We start from the raw sequence: 12,370 nt of genomic DNA, 5'->3' as shown, positions 1-12,370 counted from the left end.
ACAATTATTATTAATTAAATTATTAACACAATATACTTTCTTAAGAGCGGTGCAGAAAAACTGGAAGTCAAAATAAAATACTTCGATGAATGAATACGCATATCAAAAACTCGGAATATTAACAATTAGATGAAGTTAGAACAGAAATAAGATAACAGTTTTCCTAGTTAAGTAAATGAAATCAGACTTCAACAAAATTGTCATTAAGTTTTAAAGCTTCCAGATAATTTCATACATGCATTGTTCATTTCGACGGAAGATACCACAAATAAACGAGATGATCTGCAATATAACTCGATTAGCTGCCATAAAAACATTATGATACTTTCATATATAAGTAAACTCGAGAAGAAAATACCTTAATAGTGTTACTGACAAAATAATGTATAAATCGTACATGGTTTAATCAATTAACAAACAGTCTGTTTTGCGTCCATGAATAATGTATTAGTTATCATCAAGTTTTGTGCACAAAAACATGTTAAGAACATAACACGACATTCGCACTGCGAAATGCTTCAACTCATTTTTAAAATCACAGTTAGTTGTAAAGTTAGTTTTTTACTTCCCAAGTGTAAGCTAAAACCGCATGTAATGGGTCCATCCAGCGAATGGCTACTTTCATGTTTTCTCCTCGTTGCATGACCCCTAGAGTACGAAAAAATAGGTCTGCCGTTTCCATCTGTCTATCTGTCGTCTGTCGTCCGCCATCTACGGATTGTCGGGTGCGATTTTCATTAGACAGACAGTCTTCAAAATTACGGCACCTATTTAAATTGTTAAAACAATTGTTTTACCTATATCCAGATTTTTGACAAATAAAAGAAAATTGTATAACATTTTACCATTTAACATCAAAATTGCTAGACCGAATGCTATGAAATCTTCGTTTTGAAGTTATTGTAAGCATGGTAAATGGTTATTCAAAATTTATACGTTTATCCCCTCCTCCACCAAAATTAATGACATCATCTCAAAATTTTACTGAACAAATCCTATGTAAAATGTACAAAATATTATATGTAAATATCAATGTTTTAAATATACTTATACAGGGTGACTAAGAAAATATGAGTGAGGCAATTTATTTTATTGATCAAATCAAAAACAACTTACCAACTTTTTCCTAAAATTTATAAATACAGTACTGTTGTTACTGGAATTGCAATGCACCTATCCAAACTGATACTTATGCGTCCTAGCTACAATATTGATGGCGTTTTTTACAAAATATAATGGGAAACCTCACTTAACACACACGCACAGCAGGCTTATTTGCCTTTATTTTAACAATTCATACATGTCTTTAACTTATAGGGGTTATCGTAATAAAAAAAAATTATAATTTTATAATTTTTCGAAGAAATTGTGTTTATTCGCCTTTAGTTCAGAGGTAGAGAAGTTCTGTCTAAACTACTTTAGACCAATTTTTTTACTCCTTTTGTTTTAAATTGTGTTTGACGTCAAATACGTAATGGCCTATTTAACGTACACGGGTATTCTAAATTAATAGTTGAAAAATCTATGAAATATTCGAAATTTAAGCTGATGAATTTTTTTCGCGAGTATGAAGAAATTAAAATATTCAAAAATCAAACTTCGAGGAATTTAGTTTCAAATCAAAGCAAAAATAGAAATATAGTTATAAAAAAATCATCAGTTAGAAAAGAGAACCGACAACGTATTCGTCTATTTTGAAGGTTTGGCCAAAATGGTTTGAAACATCGTCATTATGAGAGATTTACTCTATGGGGAGAAATACTCTCAATATCAAGGAAAATATTGATATCACCAAATGTTTAAAATTTCCTGCAAAATTGTTTTTCTAGAAATATTTGAAAACAGAGTTCTTTATCACTGTCATTTCTTTAATCTCAGACCTGGTTGACAGAAACTCAATGAAATACAAGGTGACTGCGAAATACATGCAAAAAAAATGGGGAATAGCTCACAATACGATTATGTCACTGCCTAAAGTTCACGGTCCTAAGTGGTAGCAGTGTCTACTTAGAAAAAAATATTTGAAATTAAATATAAATTGTAATGCTGGCAATGTTTCGTGACCTACATTATTACTTACTACAATGAATGGAGCAGAGCGACTCGGATTAAGAACCAAACAAGTGACTTTATCAGGTACTTTTTTAATCGCAACGTGAAAGACACGAGAATGGCCAGTCAAGATCGGGCAGTCAGTGAAATCGGTGTATGGTGCAGTTTTCCAATGCAGAGTGTGTCGATATGGTAATTGGTGTGCGTGAACATTTGCATCAGTGGTACAGCATCTCCTAGATCCTGGTACCTTCAATCTCAAACTCACTATCGTGGCCGTGATAGGACAGAGAGAAGAAGTTGGAGTTTCACAGGACAAAGTGCAAGGTTTGGAGGCCGCTGATTGTCCACGTTGTCTAATTTACTGCAAATGATTGTTACCGCAGTGTCGTGAACGCCCTAACTTTTTAAAGTGCATTCTGTTTACGGATGAAGCACTCACTTTTTGTCCGACGAAACTCCACATGCTCATCAACAAGTATGATTTCAAGAGACGGTTTTCGAATAATGTGTATCGATTGGATGAAACAGTTAGTTTGTGGAAATCAACAGTGTCCAGAAATTATTGAAGAGCTTCAACAACAAGTGAGAGTGGCAGCCGCTACGTCGGTGTTTTTTTACCTAACAAACATCTTGCGACGCTCTGACGCCTGTATTGCTAGTCAACATTTCTTGTAAAAAGGTAGTAGCATTCTGAGCTGCTCTTATTTTTGTTCCAATAAAGAATGTAAAAACGTTATGGCAAGGACCAAACATCCGTCAGAATCAAAAGTCGATCATCATGAAGCATTACAAAAAAACTTTCGCACTGACCTTTACCGATGAATGAATCTATGAATGAATGATAAGCAGCAAAAAGAGAGTTTTACTTTTGATTGAAACTGAAAGTGTTTACGTTCTTTTTATTTGAACGTTTTTCCAACTCTATTTACACGGTGGCTCAGTGTCTTCGTATCGAGGGTGGTTCATGGGGGTTTTGCCCCATTCGATTTTTAATTTATTTTTTCTATATTTCGACATTACTATGGTGGGGGATGCCGTGGTTAAAATTATTGCATATATTTCGCAGTCACCCTGTATTTACCACGTAACCAACTATACATCAATCAAACGTCGCTAAACGCCTAATTAAAATGCGTAATTAACTTAATCTCAGTCAAAATATTCTATAAACTGACTCTTAATAGCATAAAAGTACCTGAGTAGCGTTCAGGGCTGGTTTCCAGGACCGGATTTATTCAATTCGAAGTAAAGAAAATATTTCTTTCGCTATTTTTAATGACGTAAAAGATATGAGACAAGAAAAAAAATCCTTTTCTGGAAATGTCTACAATGTTTGTATTATACTTTATGGCATGGCTCATGGAAACGCCAGGTTGGCCCACGAATTGTGGATCGAACGCTTTCCAAAACGCGCGATTCCCTATGCGCGAGGATTTCCATCAGTGGTACAGAATCTCCAAGATCATGGTACCTTCAAGCCTCAAACTCACGATCGTGACTGTGATAGGATCGAAAGAATACTGTTAGCTGAAGAACAAATTTTAGAACACGTCGAAAAAGAGCCCATCAGCACTCGCCGACTTGCAGCTGAAGTTGAAGTTTCAGAATTTGTAGTGCATCGTACATTAAAAAAACAAGGCTTACATCCACACCACGTTCAAAAAGTGCAAGCTTCGAAGCCCGCTGAATTTCCACATCGTGTAATTTAGTTCGAATAGTTGTTAAGGGCAGTAGCTTGGCCTCCACGTTCACCCGATCTCAATCCGTGTGATTTTTGTCTATGGGGTTGGATGAAGCAGTTAATTTATTGAAATCAGTAAGCATGCAAACAATATCAAAGAGCTTCAGCTACAGTTCGTGGAACTCCCAGAATTTTTTATGTTCCGACGTGCTGAAACCTCTATTGCTAGTCAACGACAACATTTTCAACATTTATTGTAAAAAGGTAGTAGCATTCCATGTTACTATTATGTTTGTTCTAATAAACAATGTGGAATCATTGTGGCAAGGACCGTCAAAATGAAAGATCGATCACCATAAAACATGGGAGTTTTGCCAAATTCGACTTTTAATTTGTTTTCTCTATATTTCTACATTACTACGGTTCGTGATGCCGTAGTTACAATTGTTGTTTATATTTCGAAATCATTCTGTATTATATGGACAGATGGACTTTTCTAAAGCCTTCGATCAGATTGACTACTTTAACCTTTTAGGCAATTTGGGTTCTCGGAGTCATTACTTGAATTATTCAGGCCGTATTTCGTATCGTAGAGTGCAGACAGAAAAATATCGCAACTTTTCTTCAGATCATATTCACTGGTATCTGGAGTCCGTTTTTCTGAGAAGATGTGGAGATTAAGACTACTGGAGATTCCAGAATTAAATCGTTTGTCACTAAACAAAAATAAATGTTTTGTAATTTGCTATTTTAAGAAACAGGAAGAACAAGGCAAAATTGTTTAAGAGCTATATTTACATCGTTTGTAATATTTCCAACACTCCAATTATTTTCCAAAATAAGTTTCATTGTTTGCAAATATGACCTTTGTCTGCAGTTATCTGTGAAGGTCAATTTGTTAATTAAAATTCATATGACACTTTCTTTTCTTTCTTTGATCGAACAAGCATCACACTAATCTAATTTTTTTGCAAAAAATTTCAGTAAAATTAACTCGTGATTTTTAAAAAATCATTAAATATACAACAAATACTCAATTATTTCAGGGACAATTTTCCTTGGGTTTCACTATTACTTTTAATGCGATGATGCCATTCAAAGATAAGGAAAATCCAATTTGGAAATTTATTTCCACTTTAAATATTAAACAACTATTACTACACGTGCGAGCGTTGAAATCGGGCTACAAATCGGACCACTATTCACATCTGACTTTGAATAAAATTTTCCCCAAACTATATTACACTTATTAAAGAAACTAAAAAAAGCCATTAGAAAGACCAGATGTTTGTCTCCAAAACAGAGATACGAAAAACTTCATGAAATTGTTTTGCAATATTCTTTTTTGGGCAAAAAAGAAAATTGTTCAATAACGAAATTTTTTATGTTAACAAAATCAACAATTTAAAGAAGAAAATGATGTTAATATTCGGTGTTGCCATCCCTAGCTCTAATAACCGCTCGCGTTCGTCTATTCATGGACTCAATTAAGGTGACGACAACTTCTTGTGAGATATTAGCCCATTTTTCCTCAATGGCTATTCTGAACTCTTGGAGTGCCCAGTAGCCGGGATCCTATCTCTAATTCTTCGTTTAAATTCATCCCACTGATGTTCTATAAGATTCATATCCGGGCTACGTGCTGGCCAGCCAAACACGCTATACCAACTTCCCGAGGGTATTGAGTGCCTATCCGGGCAGTATACGGTTTCGCATTGTCATGCATAAAAATAAAGTCCTCGCCAACAAATCTTGCATAAGGCACCACATGTTCCTGCAGAACTTTCTCGATGTATCGGTGCGCATTTAAGCCCCTTCTTCAAGGACCATGACCCGGTCCGACAATAAAAGCAAGGTCTGTTTTCCCATTTAACGATATCCCACCCCAAACCATACAAGAACCACCCCCATAACTAGCTTTTTCTTCAATGCAATTTTGTGCAAACCTCTCCCCGGGTCGCCTATAAACTTTATTTCTTCTATCGCTGCCATATAAGCATATACGGGTTTCGTCTGAAAACATAATGGAGCTCCATTGATTCAAATTCCAGTCTAGGTGCTCAGTTGCAAAACGAAGCCGAGTTTGACGATGCGCTACGGTCAATTTTGGACCAGTTGCTGGTGGGTGGGGTGTCATATTCCTCTCCCGTAATTTTCTTCTCACTGTCCATTGACTAATATTCACCCCTCGCAAGTCTCGAAGTTGTTGCTGGATTTTAACACCATTTAATCGCCGATTTCGCAGAGATGTTAAAAAAATAAATCGGTCATCGCGCTGTGATGTAACACGAGATCTTCCTGATCCTAGTCTTCTCGTAAAGGCACCAGTTTCCATAATTCTTTGGTACACCCGCTGAACAGTTGTGCATGTGTAGCTGGCGGCCACAAGACGTTAACTCATACCCGAATCAATGAGTGCGACCACTTGAGCAGCTTCTTCTGGCGAAGTGTGCATTCTTTTCATTTCAAAATTAACGCAATTAGTCAATTGACGTCTCTGTCAACTACAGGCTCACAAAATCATGCCCGGCCTTAATTTGTTTAGCTCTCGTAGAGCCTCGAAACAGCAGCTGCTGTACAAAACCATAGGTAGCGTTTTTCAAAGTGCTTTCGTTTTAAATCTTAAATTCATTATTAGGCAGATAATCTGGAGGATTTACCTGTCATTTAATGAAGAAAAAGAACGAGTTTTCAGATGATAAATTTCTATCTAAACAGCCAAATATAGATTTTGAATAATTTTCATTCAAAGTCAGATTTGAATAGTGGCCCGATTTTAATGCTCGCAGGTTTATAACTGAAACAACTGAATTTTAGAAGTGTTAGTTTCAGCAAAGTTAAATTAAATATTTCCTACATCGCCACAAATGTTCAGCTATACAGCAGGGTTATTTCATATGGGCCAATACGAGAGAAACGGCTTTTGAATTAATGTTACCATAAACATTCAAGTCAAATCAAATCGAAATAGTTTAAAAAAAGAAGTTTTTCCAAATTTCAGTGAACTTGTGTTTGTGATATACTAGAACCTAAATAAATTTAATTTTGGTAAACTTTTCGCCACAGTTTGGTGCCTATGCAGATAACAATTTTGAAATGCTTAATTTTGAGCAATCCATAAAAACAAAACCCTATATGTATATGAAATGCATACCTACCTTCCACATATCTTTATTTAATTAGCGATATTTCGCTTACTAAACCAAATTGAATAACAAGTCAAATATGAATAGTGATAATACATAGACGAACTACGTCTATAAATTTTTGTAGCACTAATACCCCTAATGTGTGTGCGATAATAAATAAAACTAAGAAATTTATACCGTAAATCGTTTTGAAAAGTCAGCTTACGAAAGACCGCCATGTACTCACAGAAAATATAAATGTGAAAATGCATTTAATGTTTTCTAATGATCCATACGTTGTGATACTGACACGGAATACTAAAATAACTTCTCCTTCTGTGATATTTGCCAGTTTACTTAGAATCTTTATTCGTTGGCATATTTATTTAAGTTTATGTATTTTTTACAACTGTGGTACCATAAAACTCTGCACAGTTTAATATAAATAAAAAATTTATGACTAGGTAGGAGAAAAAGGGGCATTAATTTCTCTGCGGTGCTCACTAGAAACAATAAAACTGAATCGCCCCCAGAGCTTTGTTTATTGTCTTTTCCCTGGAACGTTCATTACAAATCCCTTTAATCGCCATTTAAAAGTTCGACTTGTATTTTACAAACTTCGTCGGTTCGATGCCGTAGAATTGTTTAAAGTTCTTTTTGAAAGATTATAAGAGCTGCGAACTTCGTTTTTGTATCTCTTTGGGGAATCACTAACCTTTCGATATTGCGTTAAGGGATTAAACAAGTTTAGATTGAAGTAGTAGATAGATACAAAACAAGAAAAAACATATTTTTATCAGCCGAACACTGAAACGCAGCTCCTGCCAACGCGGATAAATGAGTTAAATACAAGATTAATTACCTAGTTAAAAAAAATGCAGTGCATAGCAGAAAAAGAGTTTTGATAAAACTTTTTTATCCTTTCAGTATCCTTCTGGGTATTAGCGTTGGATCATGATTTGCAGATTGCATCAGGTTCAATCGGAAGCGTTAGCGTCAAAGATCCAGCTGGAACAAAAGTAGCTTTATGGGACCAAATAGCATTAGACGAAGGTAAGTTATACAACATACTACGATAGTGTAGTTTATAAAAATGAGATCGATTATCTCTAAATACTATTAATTAAGTAAAAACATTACTTAAAATCTGCAGCATGGTATGTTCCTTTATTTTTAATTTTAAGGTACAGCCTTGTTTTTCGTTACTAAATTGGGTTTTACTAAAAAATAATATAAGCTTGAGTCATCAAATGTTACAGTTTGTTTTACAGACCATTAAATAAAATTGATTTTTTTTTTATTTATTTTAAAAATTGATGAAAAATATACCTCGACATGCATGCAGTATTTGGTGTGATTCAGAGGCGAAGAAATATCTGTATATAATTTTACAGATTTCTTTCATCTAAAATTACTTTTTTATTCGGTGTAATAAAGACATCATTGAGAAAAGTGTATTTTCACAGCGGTATGTTTACAGGCGTCAAAGCATTCTCCTTGCCTTTGTCAGAATATGCAAGTTCTGGGAGATGGTTGCTACACGTCGAAGTGGAATCCGCCGAGTTTTCAGCACCCATTGAGATAGCTCCGGGTGTGGGAAATGGACTTCCTGATGTTGCAGCAGCCGAAGAGCATTACGTTGAATTGCGTTTCGGCAGGGAAATGAGGCGCAGCTATAAGCCAGGCTTACCGTTTGCTGGAAAGGTGAGAGAAAAATATCGCCTTCATTATGTCAAAATAAAGTACGCTCATCTAATTGAAACTGTCTACGCAGATTAACTAGAATCTCAAGGAAATAATCATGTGCCGGAATTTCACTACTTCGTATAGTTTTGGTGAGACAGGATTCTACATTAATAAAAATTGCACAAATCCGGCGCAGCGCTATAAATTATACTCCTAATTATTTACTGCCTATGTTCTTCAGATTTAATTTTCAATGACAAACAATACGTTTGCTTTTTTTATTTTCTTACTTTTTCGTGAGCCTACTCATATTGAAAAACTGTAAAATTTAGCAGCTTGACTTTTTTTACTCAAAATAATTAAACGCATGCATGCCAGAATAAACATTTCATTACCGAACATACAGGATGCGATATCTCATTCATTATTATTATTAATATTAGAAATAGAATAAATACTAGAGATGTACCGACTGTAGGTCTGGCCGACTAACCGACTAGCCGATTGTTCGGCCAGTAAAAACCGACTAGTCGGCCGACTGTTCGGCTTAGCTAAAACCGGTTTATAAATGCGACAGACAGTGTGTTTTTTTTTCTATTTCTCTGACTACCTTAAAAATTTGTTTTATTTAAATAAAAGGAATAACTAAGGTTCCTTTGTTTTCCAAAAAATGTATTAAATTTGTTTGGATAATTTTAACATTTAATTTTTTTGTAGTAACTCAGTACAAAATTTGAAAAATTGGAAAATCACAACGTTAAAAAACCTAAAAATTGAAAAAATAAAGAAACTAAAAACTCAAAACGAAAAATTCAAAAATTAAAAATCGAAAAATTCAAAAATGGAAAAATTCTAGCATCGTAGAATTGAAAAAGTGAAAAATTTTAAGTCGTAATTATTATTATTATGCAAATCAAAAATTGAAGAAATAAAAATTGAAAATCGAGAAACTGAAAAATCTAAGGGCCAGTTTATACAATATTTTAACTGAGATTAAGTTGATCGCGCATTTAACAAGGCCATTAGTCACGTCTGATTGGCGTAGAGTCGATCACATGGTAGTTTAACGCGGTGTTAAAAATTAAATCGCAATTAAATATTTAATTGAGGTTCTGTAAACCAGGCTTAATTGTTTCATACTCGTATACTATTTTAATTTTAATAAAAAAAGCCGACCGTTCGGCTGTTTAGCCGACTAGTCGCCGACTGCAGCCGACGATGAAAAACGGCCGAATAGTCGGCTTATCCGACCGGTCGGCCACTAGTCGGTACATCCCTAATAAATACCAAAAACTTAAGTTGTACCTACTGCTTTTCACGACTATACACTCAACTATTATCGTACAATGTACACGCAGTGCATCATGTCTCCTTGCTGTGCAGGGAGACATAATTCATTGACTTTGTGGAAATCATTTGGAATTATCTATACGTGAAGCATTTATTGTTTAGTCGCATATCGTGTGGCTGGAGGTGCAGTTCAATTGCACCTGCATTTGACAGCAGATAATTTATAATAATCGTCATGACTAATAATTGAGACATTGTTGACTGCCTATACTTCGAACTTGTTTTACAAAATGACTTCTAAGCATATAGTGGTTTTTCGACGAAGGAACAAACCATTATTGCTACGGCTGCACACAGTTTGCAATTAACAGACAAAGGGGACAATTTCAAGTTGACCACTTGCGTTAATGCAACTCACTACTTGCGTTAATGCAACTCACCACTTTGCGGCACCGATTTGCGTCACAGTTATGCTGCATTGTTAAGTTCAAAATTTACGTTAATGCAAGGTGAGTGCAACAACGATACTTTAGCTCTCTTGGTAATCTTTTTTTCATTTTCACCACCATTTTTTGAGATAACGTCTGCTACCTACTAGAAATGACGCAACTCAATGCTACAAATTGCAACGAAAAATTCGACACAAATGTGTTTGTTTACTCCATCGCCCGTAGCAACCGGCATTTGATACCCAAATGGCTGCCACGAAATTGTGTTTCAGCAACTTGAAATTGACCTCTATCTATCAGCAATTACTGATATCATAGAACCTAAAGTCTTGGAAATGTGGGAAAGCAGAGAAAAATGTTGTGCCTCGGTGGGATTCGAACCCACGTCTCCAAGCAATCCGGGCTGGTATGCTAACCGCTACACCACAAGACAACTTATCTTTACTCTGCTTTACCCGCGTGTTATTGTGCCGCCACAGTACTCCCCCCCCCCAGCGACACAGCGCGCGGTCGTGCTGGGGTGCGAAGGAGATAGTTGCTGGCGTCGCTCCTGCCACTCTTACGTTCGTCGTTCGAACCCTGGCGGTGCTGCGGACCCCGAACACAGCGGGCACAGGGCGGTGGCAGAAGGATGTTGCGTGCGCGTTGCCTGTCGGAGGTCACCAATGTGGGAAAGCAGAGAAAAATGTTGTGCCTCGGTGGGATTCGAACCCACGTCTCCAAGCAATCCGGGCTGGTATGCTAACCGCTACACCACAAGACAACTTATCTTTACTCTGCTTTACCCGCGTGTTATTGTGCCGCCACAGAAATATTGCTGTTCAGAACACTTAGACTGTGGCCTTTTTTTTAGTGAACAAAATTATGTACTTTCTTATATGTTACGGATAACTTGCTATGGTAACATATCAATACAAATTGCAGAAGTTCAAATTTAATTGAATAATTATAAGTTTTATTCTTTAATTAGATATTAATTTTTAACACAACTCTAATTCTCTACTCTACTGGCATTATCTTCAATATCAATATTATCTGAAACGGAATTAACATTGATAATGAATTAATTATTTCACAATTGTCCACAAACTTTTCCGTTTGCCATGCCGAATCTATGATTTTTTCCATGTGCTTAATATAATTTTCTCAGTGTATATTGGAAACTTTGTTTATTACATTTTCCCAAGTTTTCAGCACATCATGTTTTTGCCTTTTAAACACGCTTCTTCAGTAAATCCGTGTTTATTGCCATCGTGAACTACAATATATCTACATCGTTCTCCCTATTTTTTAATTGCAGTTTGAGTTTACTAAATATCCAAGTTTCATCCAGAAAAAGGGGTTAGTATGTATAATTTTGTTTTTTTTTGTGGTCCTGATATTCACCCAAAAATTTTGCTCTGCTTGGCTTAATGGATGACCTCTCCATTAGAAACAATCGATTTTTATTTTTTCGGTACCTCTTCCACAACTCTGGGATGAAGCAACTTAATAGTTACGTGTTGATTAGGTGGAATCATTTTATACATAATTTCCCTGACTGACATTAAATCTACAGGATTTACTTGAGTATTTATATTTCTATTAGTAGTGGACATATTGTCTTTGTACTTCATATCACTTGACCCTGTATTTTTGTGTAAATTATATAAAGATTTTTCAGAAATTTTTTACATTTCAGCCTCTAGTTCCGTTTTTCTTTTTTTCTTAAATTGCACAACATTGGCGTTTTTTTTTTCTAGAAAATTAACAGATTAATATAATTTGTTTAGTTTGATCACTAAATCGTTTCATTATTCAAAAGTAAAACGTTAAATAAACCAAAGATTTTCTTTGACAAATAATTTTGGTAACAATTTCAAAATTTAACATAAAATTTCTATGGCATACTCAAAATTTTGTAATTTCTTGCCTCACACAAAGTGCATAAGATAGAAAGAGAAAAATTTTTACCCCTGGGGTATTTCCACCACTATACAAACATGTTTGCATCGCATCGCTCTTAACCAATAGCCGAGTATGCATTTATCTTGGCTCTGTAGATTGGTAGTTGAAGTTGTCCCCAACCATTCTCAGGTATC

At 35.3% G+C, this 12,370-nt stretch overlaps 1 protein-coding gene across 2 annotated transcripts in view; it reads left to right on the top strand.

Annotated features, from left to right (window-relative positions):
• LOC135129199 (C3 and PZP-like alpha-2-macroglobulin domain-containing protein 8) overlaps nt 1-12,370 on the top strand; it is a 331,377-nt gene that overhangs the window by 213,940 nt on the left and 105,067 nt on the right. For both annotated transcript variants that reach the window (XM_064056315.1, XM_064056316.1), the window contains 2 exons: nt 7,792-7,917; nt 8,345-8,568. In XM_064056315.1, the coding sequence (XP_063912385.1) occupies nt 7,792-7,917; nt 8,345-8,568 (350 nt within the window). The remainder of the gene's footprint in view (nt 1-7,791; nt 7,918-8,344; nt 8,569-12,370) is intronic.

Source organism: Zophobas morio, unplaced genomic scaffold (genome assembly GCF_036711695.1).
Source record: "Zophobas morio isolate AGI-343-1 ecotype UQ-CSIRO unplaced genomic scaffold, CSIRO_AGI_Zmor_V1 ptg000014l, whole genome shotgun sequence".
NCBI classification, from domain to species: domain Eukaryota; kingdom Metazoa; phylum Arthropoda; class Insecta; order Coleoptera; family Tenebrionidae; genus Zophobas; species Zophobas morio.
This window is presented reverse-complemented; position numbering and strand designations above follow the sequence as displayed.